Consider the following 19,201-nt stretch of genomic DNA (forward strand, 5'->3'; position numbering starts at 1 on the left):
TTCTTGCACCCCCTACTGGCATCTCAGGACCCATCTGAAGGAACTCTGCACATGCGTGGATATTGACGTGATGATGTCATGCATATGCGTGATGTCATCACAGCGACGTCCGCGTACCTCTGGGTGCCTCAAGCTGTGGCCACTACCTGTAGTGTGCCCCAGCTTGAGAAAGTTTGAGAGACACTGCTTTACAGCCTGTTTAAATAGAAATAGGAAATATTACTCCCTACAGATAACAGGTCTTGCATCTATTTTGCTCTTACTTGTAAATTTTCATCTGTCTCCCCCCCCCCCTACAAACACACACATCGACATCTAGATTCTAAAGATCAACTTTCCCTTATACAAGGTTTTTACATCAGGCAACTAATCTTACTTCTCCATAAGTAGCCCTGTGTGCCCTGGAAAAAGCCAATTAATCTTGCCTGCTTGCAGAATGCTGGTCCTTAATCTGGTTTGTTGCAAATGGTACCATCCGATATGATGATTACTTGAGCGCGTGAAAGCAAAACAGTCTCTGAAATTATTTTATTTTTTTCATTTTTGGCAAGGAGCTCCTATGAAACAATTATTGAGAAGCAGAGGAAGTATTCTTCAGAGAGCATGAAGCACTGAAAAATCTGCTTTGGATTAGGATGGGAAGTGCAGTTTGGTACAGATACAAATTACCTCAGTAATGATAAGAATTAGAAATGGAAACAGAAAAAAGCTGGAAAATAAAATTAGCCTGAAATGGAAATGAAATTGAATATCCTTATTAACTGAACTGAATTGGATTACTGAATTATTTCTATCAAAAACAATTTGTCCTTCTCATCTGTAACTCAGATTTCATAGATGTGATGATCAGAATTGCATGAAGAGGAACAGCATGAATACAGAAGCTTGCTGCAACTCATAAGGATGATTCAGGAGTTTTTCTTACTGGTATGAGTGGAGAAGCACCCAATATTTCAAAGCACTTTTGCACTTGATAATGTTTATAGGTTTCTGAAATAATTAAGGAAAGACATACAACTTATTCTGAAAAATTGGAAAAATTGGGACAGGTTAAACTATAGTTTTTGGTGGGAATCCTTGTGCCAAACTTATAATTTGAACATATGAGAGCAATACAATTGGGACATTATAAGAAATCTGATGTTTGGGAACCATTGACAAAATTTTGTAAAGATTGATTATTGGTTTTAGCCTTTTGATTATGCACATCCAGGCTGAGTGGGTATGTAATTAATTTATTATTTGATTGCAATGTTGTTTATCGTGAGCATTTGCATTATATTAAGTGTTTTTACACGTTTAGGAAGAGTGGGGATGGAGAGAGGTGTTATTTATTTATTGAATCATTTGAAGGAATTGAGTGCTGTCTATTGTGTTAATTGATTGATAATATGTTGCACTTTGTGCTGGTTTTAAAATGATTAAAGATTTAAAAACCAAAAAAAAAGGAAAGAGGACATTTTTGGGAACTAGATATAAAGGGCTCCATTTACAAAGCTGCAGTAATCATTCCAATGCCCATAGGGAATTTAATGGGCATCAGAGCATTTGCTTTGTAAAAGGGGGGATAAGCCGACTTTTTTCCTTGGACCAAAATATTATCACTTCTTTAATTTGGATGTCAGCTCCAGATAGAAATATGCTTTCCTATTTTGTCTCTAGGTTTTCAATTTAAATCTAGCATTTATTGACATTAAGAGCTTATAATACGTTTTGCAAATTGTGCCATATGCAAATGAGTATAAATAATTACATTGTGTATCTCTAAAAGGACTGCCTAAGCAGTTATTCTGAGAAAGAGGATGCCCTTGCAGAAAACGATTACTTGCTGAAGTTGATAATTGCCTTCTATCAGATCTCACCCCTCCCCCCCTCAGTTTTCAAGTATGAAGTAAAGTTGATGCTTTACCATTTATGCCCTGCATCATTCCCCATTGCTAAACACAAGGAAACCAGATAAAGGCTATAACAATCATATAAATGAGAAATACCAACTTATGGCATTCATAGAAGGTAAGTTCACGGTTTCGTGTCTTTCAGGGCTCCTTTTACTAAGGTGCAATAGCGTTTTTAGCACACGCAGGAAATTACCGTGTGCTATACCGTATGCTATGCTTCTAGAACTAATGCCAGCTCAATGCTGGCATTAAGGTCTGGCGCGTGCGGCAATGTAGCGCACACTATTCCGCGTGTTAAAATCCTACCACGCCTTAGTAAAATGAGCCCTCATTGACTAAGATGCTTGAATTATTTCTTCCCCCCTTGAAGTCTTTACTCTACTCCCAATAAAATGAAAATAAATTCAACTCTGCCATTTGAAAGTTCTTTGTGGATTAATCCTCCCCCAAATCCAAATAGATCAAAGCAGTCCCATATATTTTCTTTTTCCATATTCTTTGTACTGTAGGGCAGGGCTGCCCAAGTCCGGTCCTCGAGATCTACTGGCAGGCCAGGTCTTCAGGATATCCACAATGAATATGCATGAGAGAGAAATTTGCATACCAAGAAGGCATTGCAGGCAAATCTCTCTCATGCATATTCATTGTGGATAGCCTGAAAACCTGGCCTGCCAGTAGCTCTCAAGGACCGGACTTGGGCAGCCCTGGTAGGGGGTCTGCTAAATGAATAGGTAGCAGTCTGGTCATAAGTAGCCTAAATGCAGACACTTGAGTGCTACTGATATAAAGTGCTTGTGCTTGCTGTGAGGAGAGTGTGGTGTAATGATTAGAGCAGGGGTAGGGAACTCCGGTCCTCGAGAGCCGTAGTCCAGTCAGGTTTTCAGGATTTCCCCAATGAATATGCATGAGATCTATTTGCATGCACTGCTTTCAATGCATATTCATTCGGGAAATCCTCAAAACCCGACTGGAATACGGCTCTCGAGGACCGGACTTCCCTACCCCTGGATTAGAGCTACAGTCTCAGCACCCTGAGGTTGTGAGTTCAAACCCTATGCTGCTCCTTGTGACTCTGGACAAGTCACCTAATCCTCCACCACATTAGACAGATTGTGAGCCCACTGGGACAGATAGGGGAAATGCTTGAAGTACCTGTATGTAAACCACTTTGAGTATGGTTGTATAACTACAAAAGGCTGTACACAAATCCTAATCTCTTTCTGATCTTGCACTGGAATTTTTAATGCAACCAGTACATGTTGGTTCCAAAAAATAAAATCATATCAAATCATCCTTTCTATTCCACTCTTTCCTTCCTTGGCTGAGCACTCTACTACTGTGCCAATAGGTGTTTCTCCCCTTTCTCTAGGACAGCACGCACACGCCAGACTTGGATGAGGAGTCAAGCATGGAATCTCTTCTCAGGTCATTTGCAGCCTGGCCATTCATTTCTCCAAAAATACCAGTTTCAATCATTTCTTCTTGCCAGGGTATAGGGATGTTGCCTGAAGCAAATTCATCAAAAAAATCCTTGTCTGAATCTTCAAGGACGACTCCTTTCACTGTGGAAAAGGCACCTACATCTTGAATGTCCTTTGCATACACTGTTCTAGAATCAGGAACAAAAGGGGGTGGAAGGATACCTGTTTATAGGACGAGAACAAGCAGAAATAAAAAGGTGTAGAAGCATATCAACAGCATGAGGAACAAAATGAGGTTTCAAGCCTATATCAGGTATTCCTTACTGTACAGAGAAGTTAATGGCTGTACCAGAGTGGAAAGCAGGACAAAACACATCTGGATTCTTAGAGCATCTTATTCAGCTGAATCTGAAACTAGTTAGAACTTGCTTATCTAATTAGCTGGTCAAAAGCAACACTGTCTACTTCTGAAAAATCTATGTATTGAAAACACTGGAAATCCAAATGTATTCAAACATTTTTAACCCCTTAGGGCAGTAGTAGGCAAACTCACTAGTCAAAAGAGCCAAAGATCAGCAGTATAACGATTAAGATTTCTTTTGAGAGCTATACCCCGCGCCTGCTTGTGCTACAACGGCTATGTCAACCCGACTGACACCCTGCTCGCCCGCTCATAGTCTAAATCGATTCGTGGCAGAGCCTAGAGAATGATACGGGGAAAAAATTTGTCTTCATCCCCACCCCGTCCCGGTGAGCTCGGTCCCCATCCCTGCAAATTATCTGATCCTATCCACACAAGCCTCGAATAGTTTTATACTGAACTTATTATATTAAAGTGAAAAAAGAAACAATATTCTATACAATTTATAAATCAGCGTCTTCTCCCCACTCTCTCTTCCCTATTTCCCTTCAACGTCCTCAGCCCGCTCTCTCTCCAAGCAATTTTATACCATTTTCATTCTATTCATTCATAGAAATTAAAGTCTAAACAATTCCAGTCACCATAACAAAACAAGCCTGCAAGGATTACTAGATGTCTTTCAGCAGCTCCTCTCCCTCCCCCTTACCTTCGTGGTCAAGTCAAAATGATCTACCAACAATAAAATTTTTAAAAACACAAAGCACACTGTACGCAGAGAAAATGTTAATTATCATTTATATTCCGCGGGTTTTCAAAGAGGTCAAGGCAGATGACTTTATGCAATGTCACCTCAGGAACAACTACAAAAAAATAGACAAAAATACCCGCTCCCTTTTTACTAAACCGCAATAGCGGTTTTTAGCGCAGGGAACTGTGCTGAATGCCCTGCACTGTTCTTGATGCTAATAGGCTCCCTGCGTTAAAAACCACTATTGCAGTTTAGTAAAAGGGGGCCATAGTGCAAAATATAGACAGCAGATATAAATTTTCAAAACGGACACATTTTGATCACTAAATTTAAAATAAAATCATTTTTCCTACCTTTGTTCTCTTGTAATTTCATCAGTTTCTAGTTGCACTTTATTCTTCTGACTGTGCATCCAATATTTCTTCCCTTTTTTCAGCCTCCTCTATGCTTCCTCTCCTCCAGACCTCATTTCCTCCCCCAACTTTTTCTTTCTTTCACTCTGCCCCCTTCTTTCTTTCTCTCTCCATGCCCCCTTTCTTTCTGTATGTCTGTCTTTCTCTCTCTCTCCGTTCCCCCTTTCTGTCTTTCTTTCTCCATGCCCCCTTTCTGTCTGTCTCCCGTCTCCCTTCTTTCTTTATGTCTCCCTACCCCCCCCTTCTTTCTTTCTCCCTGCCTTCCCCCAAGCCCCTGCCATTGGGGAACAGGCCGCCACCGCCATCGGGGAACAGGCCACTGCCGAGTTCTGAGCTCTCCCTGCTTCCCTTCACCATAAAGAGGATGCTGAAGCGCCGGGCCGACCAACCTTCGCCACCCGATGTCAATTCTAACGTCGGAGAGGAAGTTCCGGGCCAGCAAGGCAGCAATTGGCTGGCCCAGAACTTCCTCTCTGATGTCAGAATTGATATCGGGTGGTGAAGGATGGTCGGCCCGGCACTTCGGCATCCTCTTTATGGGGAAGGGAACCAGGTTGGGCACCCCTGCTCTAACTAGCTGAGCTGCGAGCTGCACTCAAGTGGCTAAAGAGCCGCATGCGACTCACGAGCTGCGGTTTGCCGACCACTGCCATAGGGTATCACCTAACACCATAAATGCAATAATATAATTGCAAACTTAGAGACATTTTTAAGAGGGTCCAAGTGATTTGTGTTAAATAAACTATTATTCATCACTTGTACATGTACTTCTAAAAGAGAGAAAATAAACTTCCCAACAGTGCTTTTATACAAAAACCCAGCAGCGTAATTGTTTTGTCACTTCTGTGCCTTTGTCAGGCAAAGATCTAAGCACCAACTTCTCATTAATTTGTTGAAAAGAATTTCCCCAACTTTCTTACACTAGTAAACAAGATATACAACATGTTCTATCTGACTAGGAGCGCTTCCACTTACTAGTTCTTCATCAGTATTACAGCATACACAGTACAATGGAAAAGGAATCACATCTTTTTGTAAGTACTAATCCATCTTCTACTTTCATTCAGATGTACTCTAGGCATAGGATATAGGCACTGGAATCGGGGAAGGGAGGCACAAGGACCTAGGCCATCCTCAATTAACCTACAGAGCCACAGGAGCTCAGGGCCAGCCCATTTGACTAAGATGACAGCACCAGCACTCCAGCATCCCTTTCATCCCCACCACCAACTACCACTATAGTCTCTAGCATCCCTCAACTTCCTTTCTTCTGGCCTTCCTTCCCTATACCACAATGTGTTCAGCATCCTACCTCTCTTCCTCCAAGATGACAACATGACAGTTGGTATTTATAGAAGATGAATTCTGGCCAGCATGGTGTCTTGAGCATCCATAAATGCTCAAGGCCTACCAGCTTCCATCCCTATGAAACAGGAAGTTCACAAAGAACAAGAGCTAGCGAGCCTACCTAAATAACCCTGGTGCCTTGGGGAAGGATCTATTGGATCACAAGCAATGCCTATATGCTCCTGCCCTTAGTTGTGCCGAATCCAATATGGCAAATCACAAGAAACTGAACTCCTAGTAATGGTGGGTGGTGATTTAGAGGAAGTGTGTGGAAATTATATGAGAAAACCTCAAACTTGAAAATATATAGATATTTTAGAAAATATGTTGAGGGGAGGTACCAGTGAAAACTTTAAGTATGACAAATCCATGCCGAAGATTGGTCTCACTGTCACCACTAGATCACATTGTTATGCTCCACCTCAGTATGTGAAATATCACTATGAAAAAATATATATATGTTATGAGGGGTAATATAATTTCTATGCGGGCTCATTTGACCAAAGAAAGAAAGACTCAGGAATCTCAATTACAGGCTCAGCTTAAATCATTGGAAAGTGAATTGCAATTGGGAAAAGACAAACATAAAGAATTGTGCACAAATTCAAAAGGTGAAGCAACAACTTTATGATCTTCATATGGCAGACCTTTCTATTCAATTGAATAGGCTTCAACAAACCCACTTTGAATTTAATAATAAATCGAAAAGGTTGCTTGCCCATAAGCTGAAAAAGCATAGAGAACAAAATTATATTACTGTTATATGGGATAGTGATGGGGAGATTACATCTGATAATCAAGTCATACACGGGGAATTTTTACAGTATTTCCAGACACTTTACACCCCGGAGACTTCCTCCAATGTGAATTTGATCCAGCAGTTTCTGGATACGGTGGAATTGCCTACTTATATGTTAGCACAGGGGTTGGGAACTCCGGTCCTTGAGAGCCGTATTCCAGTCGGGTTTCAAGATTTCCCCAATGAATATGCATGAGATCTATTTGCATGCACTGCTTTCAATGCATATTCATTGGGGAAATCCTGTGAAGCAAAGTATTGGCAATTTCATTTATTTTAATGCAGTCAGATGGCTAAGTTGTGGAAACTTGTTGAACAGATTTATTGGCTCCTTCCTCACATCAAGGATTTATTTTATTTTTGGGGGGGGGGGGAATAACAAGGTTCTGTTAGATCTCCAGCTGCTCAAAAGATTGTATAGCACTAGTTTTTTTACTGTTATTATAAGATACCTGAACACTGGAAAGAAAATAAAAAAAAACCAAGAGCACTGCAGATGGCTTGAGCAGATGGTAACTGGTGACTATGTTCATTTTCCTTTGCTGAATTGCCCTGAGTTCAAAGACACCACAAATTTTGAATAACTATAGCACAGATCTATTTGGTCAAAAAGTCTCAGTTTCAGAAGAGATTCACAGATTTTAATGACTGTGAATCATGCTTCGTTTCTGTGGCTGCCTTTGAAGTAGTAAACCTCAGAATGTGCCTTGAATTATCAAACATCTTTCTTATCAGTGCGGCTCAATTTCAAGAGCAACTGACTGAGCTGAAAGGCAACTATGCACTGCAAGAAGACACTGCAGAATGTTGAAAATGGGCATATGAATCCGAGAATTATCTGAAATTACTGGCTATGTGGTCAAACTGGTATATACAGGGGTTCACCTGGCCCTGAAACATCTTGAGAGCTATCATCAGTGATATATAGCAAGAGTGCGAATTGAAATATGCCCTGATTGAATGCAGCATGCAGTTCTCAAAAGTAGTTGAGAGTATGAAATACCAACTACTCGCACAGGCCTGGCTCCCTCTGAAATCACTTCCAGGTTGCAAGGCCAGGAAGTAATGTCAGAGGGAAAGCCAGCACAAACAGCAGACTAAAAACTGCTCACGCTGGCGAAGATTTAGAGATACGGGGGTGGGAAGGGATGGTACGAGTGTGGTATGGAAACATGAAAAGAGCAGGGGGCAGAGAGGAGGGCACGATGGGTGGGGGGGGGGGCAGAGAGGAGGGCACGGGGCGCTATGCTCTACTTGCCTCCCACCCTTGCTATGCCACTGGTAAGAAAACCATATTTTTTTAACACTTATCATGTCATACTTCACTAATTTTAACAATATACAATCGATGCAGTTCACATACATATGGATTTCTGGCCAGGCAATCCCACTAAGGGGAAAAAAATGTGGACACCTCTGGACTAGCAAGGGTTAATGAGGGGAAGTGATAGTTTTCCTTTATAAAAAAGTTGGCAACCCTGTTTTATTACCTTTGCATGTGTGTACTTGTATTCCTGCTTCTTTATGGAAATCAGAACTACAAGTTCATGTGTGCAAAGAGGAGAAACCAGGACTCGATCAGCAAGGCCTAAAAAAAATGGAGTCAGTTGGTAATCCTGCAAATTAAAAATTTGCCCTGAGAGAAAGCAGGGAATATTATAGCTCAATGCCTCTCACTCAGAGCTCAGTCAATGGCTTAATTGGACCTTTAAGAACATAAGAATTGCCGCTGCTGGGTCAGACCAGTGGTCCATAGTGCCCAGCAGTCCACTCATGCGGCAGCTCTTTGGTCAAAGACCAGCGCTCTAAATGAATCATGTCTCATCTGCGTACGTTCCGGTTTAACAGGAACTTGTCCAACTTTGTCTTGAATCCCTGGAGGATGTTTTCCCCTATAACAGTGATACTTCTGCCATTTCAGTGTTTGCATAAATCACTCCACTTACCAGCTTTTAGCTTCCTCCAATTAGTATCCTTGAAGAAGGGATAGGATCGCAGCTCATCACAGTTTCCATTTTTGAATCCAATCCGCTTCATGGGGTCTTTCTGCATTAACAATTCACAAAGCGACTTACAGACTTCACTAAATTTCTCTGTGTATGTCACTGGCTCATTGAGCACTCTGCTCTTCACCTCTTCTTTCTGTATCTGGGAGGGAGGGAAAAGTAGCTTGATGTCAGCAACTCAGCTCATTTGGAAAGATCAGAAGATGAGACTTAGGGGTGAGGGAAAACAGTAGAAGAGGAGGGTTTAGGAGAACACAGCAGACGATGACTGGAAATTGGTGATTGAGTTGGGGAGATGCCAGATCATGGAAGGGGAGAGAGAGATGCCAGGGCATGGGGGAAGGAAATGGAAGGAGCCAGAAATGCCAGGCAAGAGGGAAAGGAAGGAGGGAGGGAAATGAAGGAGAGGAGATCCAGAGCATGGAGGAGGAAGAGGGAGAGATGGAAGGGAAGGAGAGGAGAGGCGAGAGATGCCAGGGCATGGAGAGAGGCATCCCAACCCTATAAATCATGTCTGTCTGTCCAAGTTAGATTGTAAGCTCTTCTGAGCAGGGACTGTCTGTAAATGTCAAAATGTGTACGCCTGTGTACGCCTGTGTACGCCTTTCAACACTATACAAGTGATAAGTAGGAGGAGGAGGAGGGAATGGAAGGGAAAGAGTCAGAGACAGAGATGTCAGAACAGGGGGAAAGGAGGGAGGGAGGAAAAGGAAAGAAAGAAGATTCAGAGCAGAAATGAATCATGTACAATGGAAAGAAGGGGCACAGGACAGACAGTTTATGGAAGGGGCATAGAAAGAGGGAAGATGCCATATGGAAGGGGGAGAAGACAGACAGTGGATGCAAGAGAGAGAGGGCGGACATTGGATGGAAGAGACAGACAGAGAGAGAGAGCGGACAGTGGGTGAAAGGATCAGAGAGAGGGCAGATGCATAGAAGAGAGAAAGAGGACAGACGCTAGATGGAAAGAACAGAGTAAAGAGAAGATGATTTAAGCAGAAAGGACAAAAGTAAAAATATATTTTATATTTTGATGCTATACATTTAGAATAAAGTAGTAGTATAGCTGTATTGATAAATGTTTATAATTAGAAAATTGAAATAAGATATTTTTTTTTTTTACTGGATTAATTTTAATACATTTTTTTTACTAACCTTTGGAGACCAAACCCTCTTCCTCAGGTCATGGTAGGATACCTTAACAGTGGTATACTGTACTGAAGGAGGTTTTGGCCTCTGAAAGCTAATTGAAAAATGTATTAGTCCAATAAAATGGTATTTTCCATTTTTTGTTTTATTTCTATTTTTTAATTTGTAAAGTGATGATTGTTGTTATTTGCCAGTTTTTTCAAATTTACATCTTTATATTTTAAACAGTATTAGGGGACGTGTCACTGTTTCTGTTTCTTTGGAGCTGCATTGTATGGAGAGTCAGGCTTCCTAGGGCTACCAGATGTCCGGGAAAACCCAGACATGTCCTGTTTTAAGAGAATTGTCCAGGTGTCCGGAGGGATTTCCAAATCCTTGCAGTTTGTCCGGGTTCTGGAAGGCCCCGAACTCAGGGTCATGTCTGGATGTCCTGTTCGCATGTGTGTGACATCGCGTTGACATCTGCGAATGCACAGTGGACATCCAGATATGGCCCTGAGCTCAGGGAAGGAGACACAAGGTTTCTGTGGGGGCGGGGCAGAGGGCAGAGTGGGGAGGGGCTGGGGTGGGGCCAGGTGTCCTCTTTTTTTAAAAAGGGAAAGCTGGTAACCCTAATTAGCATTAGCCAGTGAACTGCCTTGGCCAATGAACCAATAATGCATGAAAAAAAATGAAACAAAGCCCTGAGAGAACAATTTCAAAGATAGCCTTCAAAATCCATCCTCCACCCCCTCTAAGGAACCATTGGTTGGACAACCAGTCCAAAGGGATTTCTAGGAAATGGAAGCTTCTATTAATTTGAAGTCCACCCATGTTTCTTGTCGTGGAACCTTGATCCGGTGTTTGATTCTAATTTTGGACAAGCTTACTGGCTCTGCCTTACACCAGGATCTGGCAGGTTCACTTGTAAACTGTAACAAGCACTGATTTACCAAGTTCACAGCTGACCTGCTTTTCTATCCCTTCCCCAGCAGTCTATGAATTGGGTCTATTGGGGCCCTAAATCTTTCAGTGTTAACACAGACAGGTCATGACACCAGAAGATGCTTCATTGATACAGGACAACTAAAGCTTCATGACGTAAAGACTTTTGAGGTCATGAGGAGATATAGCATATGACAAGTGCACAAAAATAGGAAGGAGCCAGAATATGAATATCTTTAAATGAGAAATATAAAATAATGCTGTAATTAAAAGGATACACACACAAAAAGTGGGAATGGACAATGAACACTCCACAAAAAAATCAAGAATAAAAAACCTTGTTTATTCCCAAAAAAAGGACAAACATCAACTGTGGACCCGACATAGTACTGTGTTTTGGCAAATCAAAACGCCTGCATCAGGCGTAGTGTTGTAATACACAGGTAACAAGTCCTTTGTTAATACAAGGCTGGGTCAGTCAAATGCAAAAAAAGTCAAGCACTAAAAAGCTATCAAAGCAGTTCAAAAAAGGATGCCAATGTAGCTTTAATAGTAGGGCAGATGAATGGGCAATGTAAGTGAGCCAGAAATCAGCGGCAGAGTTTTGTATGACCTAGAGAGGTTTGTATGACCTAGAGAGAGACAATTACAAAGTCAGAAAAAAACAGTCAAGACACAGTTTGTACAGCTGCCTTCATGAAGAACTAATTCATTTTTTGAGGTACAAATGAAAATATATGGTACTTTTATAAGCAGAGAACACAGCTCAGGGACAAAATGTGAGCCATTCTTTTTTTTTCCTGAGTAAAAGAAAAAGTCAGACGTCAATGCTTGAAAAAGAAGAGAAAATAAGGATCAATGAAATGTAGGGTTGATCAGCAGGAGAAGAATTTTGAATATATGATAAAGGATAGGAAGAGGATAAATTATGTCTTACATGTTATTGACTTAGGGAGTTACAAAGAAGAGAGAGGAGTGACCCAAAGTCTTTGGAAGGGGGGAGTAATTCAAGATCAGTGGTGTGAGAGAGGAATATTTGGCACATGATTAGTGTTTATAGATCTTAAAAGCCTAATCAACCCCCACCCCCTTTTACAAAGGCATGGTAGCAGCTGCTGTGCAGCAAATGCTCTGATGCCCATTGAATACCTAAGGGCGGCGGAGCGATTACCATGGCCCGCCACAATAATCACCTTTAGAAAGGGGGCCTAAATTTGTCACCCTTATGGTCAGCAACCAAAGTTGTCTTCACTGAATGATGCAATGAAGAACTGCATTGAAATGGATTCATCTAACCAGCCTGATGGCCAAACAGGTTGAAAAGGCGACGGCGAAAGCTAGAAGGATGCTAGCTTGCATAGGGAGAGGTATGGCAGTAGGAAAAAGGAGGTATTGATGCCCCTGTATAAGACTTGGTAAGACCTCATTTAGAATATTGTGTACAATTCTGGAAGCCGCACCTTCAAAAAGATATAAAAAGGATGGAGTCGGTCCAGAGGAAGGATACTAAAATCATGTTTGGTCTTCATGATAAGGCATATGAGGACAGACTTAAAGAGGAAAGATAAGAGAGGGGAGATATGATAGAGACATTTAAATACCTACATAATGTTAATGCAGATGAGTCAAGTCTCTTTCATTTGAAGGAAACTCTTTGATGAGAGGGCATAGGATGAAGTTAAGAAGTGATAAGCTACAGAGTAATCTAAGGAAATACTTTTTTACGGAAAGGGTGGTAGATGCGTGGAACAATCTCCCAGAAGAGGTGGTGGAGGCAGAGACTGTCTGAATTCAAAAGGGCCTGGGATAGACACGTGGGATCTCTTATGTTTCTATAATCCATGCTTATCAGCCTTTCACCCTCCAGCATTTACAGCTCCTTTGAATTTCTACTCCCCAAATATATCACTCTGCATTTCATCACAACAAATTTTAACTGCCAAACATTAGACCATTCTTCTAATTTTTGTAAATCTCTTCTTATGGTATCCATCCTGTTACAAACTGTCATGTCATCCACAAAAAGGTAAACTTTACCTTCCAACCCTTTGGCAATTTTGCTGATACATATCTATATATATAAAATCGGATGTATGTATGTATGTGCTGCGATCACGCAAAAACGGCTTGACCGATTTGAATGAAACTTGGTATGCAGATCCCTCACTACCCGGGATGATATTTTCTGGGGGTCTCGCGGCCCACCTGCACACGTGGGCGGAGCTACAAACAGATAATCGGATTTCACCCATTCATGTCAATGGAAAAAATGTAAAGAGCTGCCAACGCAAAAACGGCTTGCCCGATTTGAACGAAACTTGGTATGCCGATCCCTCACTACCTGGGGTGATATGTTCTGGGGGGTCTCACGGCCCACCTGCACATGTGGGCGGAGCTACAAACAGAAAATCAGATTTCACCCATTCATGTCAATGGAAAAAATGTAAAAAGCTGCCATTCTCACAGTAATTCACAAACGGCTTGACCGATTTGAACGAAACTTTGTATGCAGATCCCTCACTACCTGGGGTGATATGTTCTGGGGGTCTCGCGGCCCTCCTGCACACATGGGTGGAGCTACAAACAGAAAATCAGATTTCACCCATTCATGTCAATGGAAAAAATGTAAAAAGCTGCCATTCTCACTGTGACCAATTTGGACGAAACTTGGTATGCAGATCCCTCACTACCTGGGGTGATATGTTCTGGGGGTCTCGCGGCCCACCTGCACACGTGGGCGGAGCTACAAACTGAAAATCAGATTTCACCCATTCATGTCAATGGAAAAAATGTAAAAAGCTGCCATTCTCACAGTAATTCACAAACGGCTTGACCGATTTGAACGAAACTTGGTATGCAGATCCCTCACTACCTGGGGTGATATGTTCTGGGGGTCTCGTGGCCCTCCTGCACACGTGGGCGGAGCTACAAACAGAAAATCGGATTTCACCCATTCATGTCAATGGAAAAAATGTAAAACGCTGTGGGACCGATTTGAACGAAAATTGGTATGCAGATCCCTCACTACCGGGGGTGATATGTTCTGGGGGTCTTGCGACCCACATGCACACGTGGGCGGAGCTACAAACAGAAAATCAGATTTCACCCATTCAAGTCAATGGAAAAAATGTAAAAAGCTGTGGGACCGATTTGAACAAAAATTGGTATGCAGATCCCTCACTACCGGGAGTGATATGTTCTGGGGGTCTCGCGACCCACCTGCACACGTGGGCGGAGCTACAAACAGAAAATCAGATTTCACCCATTCAAGTCAATGGAAAAAATGTAAGAAGCTGTGGGACAGATTTGAACGAAATTTGGTATGCAGATCCCTCACTACCTGGGGTGATATGTTCTGGGAGTCTCGCGGACCACCTGCACACGTGGGCGGAGCTACAAACAGAAAATCAGATTTCACCCATTCAAGTCAATGGAAAAAATGTAAGAAACTGTGGGACCGATTTGAACGAAACTTAGTATGCAGATCCTTCACTACCTGGGGTGATATGTTCTGGGGGTCTCGCGGCCCACCTGCACACATGGGTGGAGCTACAAACAGAAAATCAGATTTCACCCATTCAAGTCAATGGAAAAAATGTAAGAAGCTGTGGGACCGATTTGAACGAAACTTGGTATGCAGATCCCTCACTACCTGGGGTGATATGTTTTGGGGGTCTCACAGCCCACCTGCACACGTGGGAAGGGTGGGTTCACCCAAGAATGTATATGTTCTTGCTCCTGGAGGTGAAACTAAAAATGTTGTTTATAAGTTTAAAGTGCCTAGTAGCATGTGCAAGGTGCAGAGTGCAGTGGTTCAGCGTGCGCCGCAGTAGGCTGGTTTATATTGTACATCAGCTGACCTGATGGGGGAGAAGTAGGTGTACGGAGCTGTAAGGCTGGAAGGAGGATTAAATGGCACAAAAGTTAAAAAGCAGGTACTTAAAAATAATAAGAGCAGATAAAAGAAATAAAATTACAACAATTAAAAGTTTAAATTGCCTAGTAGCATGTGCAAGGTGCAGAGTGCAGTGGTTCAGCGTGCGCCGCAGTAGGCTGGTTTATATTGTACATCAGCTGACCTGATGGGGGAGGAGTCTGGCGCGCCGCCGCTATGCGGCGGCAGAAGTAGGTGTACGGAGCTGTAAGGCTGATGGGGAATATTTGTTCTTCAATAAAAATGTTAAAAAGTAAAAAAAAATAGCTCAGGTAAGAGAATAGGAAGAAAGAGTGCTGAAATTGAGGGAGGGGGTGGTAGTGAGATGAGCAGGGATGGAAAACAGGAGAAAACTGGACAATGAAGGATAAAAAGGGAGACAGAGAGGATGTACTTGGAATAGAGATGAAAGTTCTGCATTCATGCTGGAGAGTGGAAACTATTATCCCCTGACTCTTCACCTGGTGACAGCTAGCGTTAAATAAAATACTGTAGAACAGTTTCACTTCAGTAACTTTGCTGTGCTTGCAGATGACTCTGGCTTGGTGAAAATTAGTCTACTGCAAATAATTAAAATGAGGTTAAACTTCTGTAATACTGTTTTATTCAATTAGTCATATAGTGTAAACCTTTTTTTTTTTTCCTTCTCTTCCTATATTTTAACTTCTTGTAAACCGTGCAGAGCTGCACGACATCCGTGGAGATGATGCGGTATATAAATTTAAGGTTTAGTTTAGTTTAGTTTAGTGCACAGTTTGCCAGAAGCAATTATTATCTAATATAATAAAATGCTAGCCGCGCATGCGCACTCCATCGGCGTGTTCTGTTTTCCGTGTGCTGTAGGGCACCGGTAGGAGTGCGCATGTGTGCGAAGCTCTCTCTCTCTCCCTCCCCCCTAAGGTGGATGTCGGCTGCGGCGGCTGTTGGCGGCCCGAGGAGGATGTCGGCCGCGGCGGCTGTTGGCAGTTGCAGGCCGTGGCGGCTGTCGGCAGCTGCTGGCCGCCACGGCCGAGCCCGGACGGCATGGCTTTTCAAACCACCACCACCACCGCCGCCGCTGTACCTTTTAAAACCCTCCCCCCAGCTTTGTGGTTAAGGCCTGGCTTCTTCGGGCAGCAGTAGCATTTAAAATTTGCTGCTGTTGCCGGCTTCAGGCCTTCCTCTCTGGTAGGTCCTGCCTACTTCGAAGTAGACAGGACCCGCCAGAGAGGAAGACCTGAAGCCGGCAACAGCAATGAAATACATATCCTCTGCATCCCTATCCATTCAATGTTTTCCCTCTGTATCTCTTTCCCTAGCCTACCACATGTTCAGTATCTCTTCTCTGTGTCTCTATCTTACTCTGTCCAGCATTCCCCTCTGTGCCACTATTCCTCCCTTTGTGTCCAGTATTGCCTCTGTGTGTCCCTATTTCTATGCTCCCTCCATACCCAGCATCTCTTTGCTGTTTTCCTGAACCTTCCCAAGTTCACTTTCTCTTCTGTCTCTTCCTTTCCTCATCCAACCACCACCCCCGACCCCCCCCCCCACCCCCTCCATGGTCCAGCATCTCTTTTCTTTCCTTCTCTCCCTTCATGATCCAGGGTCTCTCTCTCTCCCCCCTTGGTCTAGGATTTCTCTCTTCCTCCCTTCTTACTTCAAGGAATCTCTCTGTCCCCCTCCTTGGTCCAAGGTATATGTATCTCTCCCTCCTTAGTCTAGCATTTGTCTGTTTTTCCCTCCCTCCTTCCTTGGTCCAGGATGTCTCTCTCCCCCCCCCCACACACACACACACTTTGCTTCTATGGTCCAGGGTGTCTCTTTCTTTTCCCCCTTACCTTCTTAGTCAAAGGGAAGTGGGGTGGGAGGGAAATGCTGCAGCACAGGGAAATGGAGGGGCAGAAAAAGGAATGGAGGCGTACTGCTGGGCAGGGGGAGCAGGAAAAAGGGGTTGATGGACAGGGGAAGAGGTGCTGATGGACAGGGGGGTAGAAAAATGAAGGCAGGCCTACTGCTGGACAGGGGGAGCAGGAAGGAGGTGATGATGGACAGGGGGTAGGTAAAACAAAGGGAGAAGGGCTGCCCCTGGATAAGGTGAGCAGTGATGGGGTGGTGGAGGACACAGGGGAGGTAAAAGGAAGGGAGAATGGACAGGGGGAGCAGGCAAAGGGTAGTGGTGCACAGCCAAGGAAAAAAAAAAAAAGAAAGAAAGACAGAAATACAGAAAGCGGCTAAGGAGAGAGAAAGAAAAAATAAAGACAGACACATACACATATATTCTAGCACCCATTAATGTAACGGGCTATAAGACTAGTTTAATATAATACTTCAGTGTTTTTCATTCCTATAATTACAACATCTGACTTGATTCTGCAACCATGTAAGGCAGTGGTCTCAAACTCAAACCCTTTGCAGGGCCACATTTTGGATTTGTAGGTACTTGGAGGGCCGCAGAAAAAATAGTTAATGTTTATTAAAGAAATGGCAATTTTGCATGAGGTAAAACTCTTTATAGTTTATAAATCTTTCCTTTTGGCTAAGTCTTAATAATAATAATATTGTCATTTATAGCTAAAGAGACATATGATCAAGAAACTGTTTTATTTTACTTTTGTGATGATGATAAACATACCGAGGGCCAGAAAATAATTCCTGGCGGGCCACATGTGGCCCCTGGGCTGCAAGTTTGAGACCACTGATGTAAAGCATCCTGTTAACATTTTCTGATTTGTCTCAAGAATAACAGTATTTATTTTTATCCAGCACATGGTTTTTTTATTAAAAATACAGTAATACTACTTCTACTGATAATAGCGTTTCTGTTGTGTTACTAGATAAAACACACTGCTCTATGCATGTGGGCAAGGAGTAGAAGCCTAATAGTTAGAGCAGTGTCTCACAAATTTTCCAGCCGGCAGCACACTAAATCTAGTGCCCTGGCCGGAAGGCACCCGGAAGTGCGCGGACATCGACATGATAATGTCACACACATGCGTGACATCATTGTGTCAGCATCCATGCATGCGCGGAGACCCATCTGGCCATGACCCTCCAGTGGAGGGATCCAGGAAGTGCGTGGAGAGGAGGAGAAACACTGGCCAGGAGAAGAGTCATCTGCGCTGGCTGACTTCCTACAGGATGTGTCTCTCGCCGCGAGAGGCACGTCCTGTAGGCAGTCAGCCGGCGTGGACGACTCTCCTCCTCGCCAGTGTGTCACGGCACACCAGAAATCTCAGGAGGCACACTGGTGTGCCGCGGCACACAGTTTGCGATACACTGGGTTAGAGCACAGAGTTTGCTGTCCAAAGTAGAGTGATGCGGGGACAAAAATTCATCCCCGTCCCCTCACCATCTCCACAGTGAAGCACATTTTTCAACCCCATTCCCTCATCGTCCCAAGAGTATGAAGAGAAGATGATTAAAAGCAGAAATGACAAAAGGTAGAAAAAAGATTTTTGTATTGCTTTAGAATAAAGTAGTATTGTAGCTGTACTGATAAAAATTTATAAACACAAATTGGAAATAAAGGAATCTTTTTACTGGACTAATTTTAATACATTTTTACATAGTTTCGGAAACCAAAACCCCCTTCCTCATGTCAATACAGGATACCGTAACAGCAGTATACTGTACTGACCTGAGGAAGGAGGTTTTGGCTTCTGAAAGTTAATTGAAATATGTATTAGTCTAATACAATTTTACCTCCTTATTTTCATTTTTTTGTTTTATTTCTATTTGTTAATTTGTAAAGTGGTGATTGTTATTTGTCAGTGTTTTCAAATCTACATCTGCTATGCAGTCTGGCTTCTTGGTTGTTCAAACTGGGCAAGGGTGTATCTGTGTTCTATGTATATGAAAAGGACATGGTTTTCTGTTAGCATTAACTGTGCAGAATCGATCTGTATTAATCTGACTTGTTAAGTTTTACAATAGGTGTGTTGATGTTCTAGTGCTTACTGCAGTGTTTAAGATGCTAGGTGCTCCCTTGTTGTGTGACGTATTATTATTAAAAATATTTTTTTATATAGAGGAGGGGGTGTTAAAAATGATTAGCCCCGGGTGTCAAATATACTAGGTACACCACTGAGCAAAGGCACTTGTTTTTGGAGCAAGAATTCAAGAATTCCTGGAACCAGAACCAGAGCTAACCAAGTTGCTGCCTGGCATTGTGTGGTGGTATGGGAAACCACTATACCCCTGAGAAACCCAAGGGAAGGAGAAG

General features: G+C 42.7%; 1 protein-coding gene across 1 annotated transcript in view; it reads right to left on the minus strand.

Annotated features, from left to right (window-relative positions):
- Positions 1-3,122: 3,122 nt before the first annotated feature.
- Positions 3,123-19,201, minus strand: part of GRK1 (G protein-coupled receptor kinase 1) — a 54,534-nt gene continuing 38,455 nt past the window's right edge. Inside the window, exons 6-7 of the mRNA XM_033949443.1 lie at positions 8,934-9,135; positions 3,123-3,541 (exon numbers count right to left, since the gene is read on the minus strand). Of these exons, the coding sequence (XP_033805334.1) occupies positions 3,264-3,541; positions 8,934-9,135 (480 nt within the window). The 3' untranslated portion in view covers positions 3,123-3,263. The remainder of the gene's footprint in view (positions 3,542-8,933; positions 9,136-19,201) is intronic.

This window comes from Geotrypetes seraphini, chromosome 6, assembly GCF_902459505.1.
Source record: "Geotrypetes seraphini chromosome 6, aGeoSer1.1, whole genome shotgun sequence".
In the NCBI taxonomy this organism is placed as follows: domain Eukaryota; kingdom Metazoa; phylum Chordata; class Amphibia; order Gymnophiona; family Dermophiidae; genus Geotrypetes; species Geotrypetes seraphini.